The following is a 3,236-nucleotide window of genomic DNA, read 5'->3' as shown; positions in this document are numbered from 1 at the left end:
GTGTGCTCTTCCGATCTTCAGGAGTGATGTGTGGGTGAGGGCTGGTGAGAGGAGGGGGGAGACAGGGGATCAGGAGGAGGGTTTGGGGTGTGGCCCCCGAGAAGCCTCAGGCTTCGGTCCAGCCTCTCCCCCTGGGCTGCCACTTTACCCCAGACGCCCTCCCAGGAGGGGCTCCCATCCCAGCCCTGCCCTGGAACCCTCCCTGTGACCTCTCCTGGACCTCCCCCCACAGCCCGCCTTACCTGTCACATGCAAGGAGAGCTGGTTAGACATATAATTGTTTTTCACACTTCCTCGTTCCATCCGAAAAAAGTATGAACCATTGTCCCTCCTCCTGGCATCTCTGATCTCCAAGGAGCAGTTGTAGGCCCGGGTATCCCCGAGGAGATGGAATCGTCCCTGGGTCTCCTCCTGTACTTCTCTGTCTGGGTTGTTTGTGGCCACAGGAGCATCCTTGGATGTTGCAGCCCCTTCCCGAAACCAGTAGCCCAGAGTTGAGGTAAAGATGGCCCAGACATCCCAGGGGTAGGAGAAGGAGCAGGGCACGTGGACACACAGGCCCTCCTCCACCGTCACCAGCTCCGGCACCTGCAGCTTGTAATTCTCCCCAGGCCCCATCTGGCCCTCGGCTCCCTCCCTCCGCCAGAGCAGGGCCACCAGCAGTGGCAGTAGCAGCATGTCTGTAGTCGGCGGTGGCAGATTCCCTCAGGGCAAGCCTCTTTCTTAAGTCGCAGGAAATGGAAGTGGAAGTTGCGAGATCTAGAGGAGGCACCAGCAGGAAGACGAGGGTGAGGTCAGAAGAAACCTCTGTTGGAGGAGGAACTTCACACCAGAGAACGCTGGCAGCGGAAGAGCCCTGAGGGATCCACCACCCACCCACCACCTCACGTCCACTCCTGGGGACACTGGGCCAAGGAAGGTGAGAGACTTGCACAGAGTCACATCCCGTGCTGGGCCAGAGCCCCACCTCCCGCCTCCCTGTCAATGCCCTTCCCCTCGGGGATCATTTTCTGCAAAAAGACAGAGTCCCTTCTGGCCAGACCCCCTGAGTCACAGCTTGTAGGTGTTTGTGAAGATCGGTCCAGCCAGGGTGGGACCTAAGGACATGGGAGGTGGGGGGCGAGGAGGTCAACTGTACACCCTCCCTCAGTGTCACACACCCTTGAAGCACCGTCCAGTGGAGAGCCAGTAAGTGTCCCAGCATTTGGAGCTCCCTGTGAAGAGGAATTGTAATTCTGTGAATATTTGTTTTATGGATTTTGAGGCTCCATTTGTAGATGCATACATGTTTAGAATTTTACATTTGAAGGGAAGAGTGAATTAAACCTTTGCTCTTTATGAAGTGCTCCTTCTTAATGCCTTTGGCATCAAAAACTCACCCAGGGAATTCCTTGGTGGTCCAGTGGTTAGGACTATCACTGCCCAGGACTAGGGTTCAATCCCTGGTTGGGAAACTAAGATCCCTGCAAGCTGCACAGCACGGCTAAAACAAAACAAACGAACCAACAACAACAGCAAAAAGCCTTCTCCATTTTATGTTGGGATAACAACATCAGCTTCTCATGCTTAGTACTTGCACCATGTATCTTCTGACATCTCGTTTCAAACTTTCTGAATCCATAAGTTCTAGTAATGTTTCCTGTAAATATGGGGAGACAGATTACCTTCATTTGTCCTGTCCTGCATTCCTCGAAAAGCACAGAGATGTACTCTGCATGCTCCTGAGAGGAGAGAGCAAGGTGAACTTGACACACCAAGACTTTCTCCTCACCCGCCAGCAGGGAGCTGGGCAGGGCATCAGGAACCTAGAAACCTAGGAGTTGGCAGGAGAGGTGTGACCAGGAGCCTCAGAGTGGGAGGTCACGGGAAGTAAGTGGGATACTGCGCTTAACCCAGCAGAGTGTCTAGAATATGGTGAGGCCTTGGAGGCGGCTCTGATTGTTTTTGTGGGTTGGGGTTGTAGGGTTACCACAGTGACCCCATGCTTCCGTGACTGGTTGCCACATAGCCCTTCCCCCTTTCCCCAGAGTTACTTCCTCTCACTGTTCCAGTACATGACAGGCTCTGCCCTGCCTCTTGGGCTTTGCTCATGCAAACCCCTCTGCTGGGGGGCTCTGGTGCTCAGGACACATAGAATTAGGACTGCCAGGCTGGGAACCACCCACCACTGGGAACCATCAGGATCTGCTGGGCGAGAGTCTTGCTCCTGAACACGGGGAAGAGTGTTCCTCTTGTGTAGCTGGTGGGTGTGGAGGAAGTGGTGGGAAAGAAGGACAGGCACTGGAGAGGAGGCTCATTAAATAGGTTTATTGTTGGTTTCCATAACGTCCTGGACATTCCCATTGTTTGCTTTATTTTTCTGAAACACATTGCTTTGTCTTGAGTTTAAAATGCACGATCCTTTACTTAGATACAGTCTTTTTATCCCCTCTGCCATTTTCCAAGATCCTTCTCTATTCCCTTCTCCCCAAGCCAACCATACTCCTTTCCATGAACTGCTCTTCTTAACTACAGTGCGAAGAGTGAAAATAGAATTCAATCCTCAGGAAAGTCTGCTGGGTATGAAGAACACACTAAAGCATTCCTCTTCAATACTTGAAGTATCTGTGGTCCCCTTTCTAGAGGGGCTGGGACTTTGTAATACTGAGGGCACCTACGAATGAGCAGATCGTGTAAAATCGTGTTAAGCTCCTTCCCAGCTCTAATGACCTACGATGCAATATATTCCATGTACATTTTAGAATCCAGCTCATCAAGTTCTACCAAAGCTCTCACTCAGAATTTGAGATTGCACTGAATTTATCCATCTGATCTCCTAACAATGATGAGTCTTCCAATCCATGAACATGGTACATAGCTCCATTTATTTGGGTCTTCTTTCATTTCTTTAAGCAATATTTTAATGTGTTCAATATACAGGACTTACATACATTTCAATTCATTTCACATTTCATGTAACTGTAAACTGCATCTTTAAAAAAATATTCAATTTCTAATTGCCTTTGGCCAATACATAGAATTACAAAGGAACTTTGCAATTTGAATAAGTACCTTAACACCTGGCTGAACTCTATCTGGGCTTCCCAGGTGGCTCAGTGGCAAAGAATCTGCCTGCCAATGCAGGAGATGCAGGTTTGATTCCTAGGTTGGTAAGATCCCCTGGAGAAGGAAATGGCAACCCACTCCAGTATTCTTGCCTGGGAAATCCCATGGACAGAGGAGCCTGGCGGGCTACA

General features: G+C 50.4%; 1 protein-coding gene across 1 annotated transcript in view; it reads right to left on the bottom strand.

Annotated features, from left to right (window-relative positions):
* LOC104990351 (sialic acid-binding Ig-like lectin 8) overlaps nt 1-701 on the bottom strand; it is a 6,090-nt gene extending 5,389 nt beyond the window's left edge. The window contains exon 1 of the mRNA XM_010842390.1: nt 243-701. Coding sequence (XP_010840692.1) covers nt 243-678 — 436 coding nt within the window. The 5' untranslated portion in view covers nt 679-701. The remainder of the gene's footprint in view (nt 1-242) is intronic.
* Between the last annotated feature and the right edge of the window lie 2,535 nt (nt 702-3,236).

Source organism: Bison bison, unplaced genomic scaffold, assembly GCF_000754665.1.
Source record: "Bison bison bison isolate TAMUID 2011002044 unplaced genomic scaffold, Bison_UMD1.0 scf7180017847282, whole genome shotgun sequence".
In the NCBI taxonomy this organism is placed as follows: domain Eukaryota; kingdom Metazoa; phylum Chordata; class Mammalia; order Artiodactyla; family Bovidae; genus Bison; species Bison bison.
The sequence above is the reverse complement of the archived record's forward strand: the minus strand, read 5'-3'. Positions and strand labels throughout refer to the sequence as shown.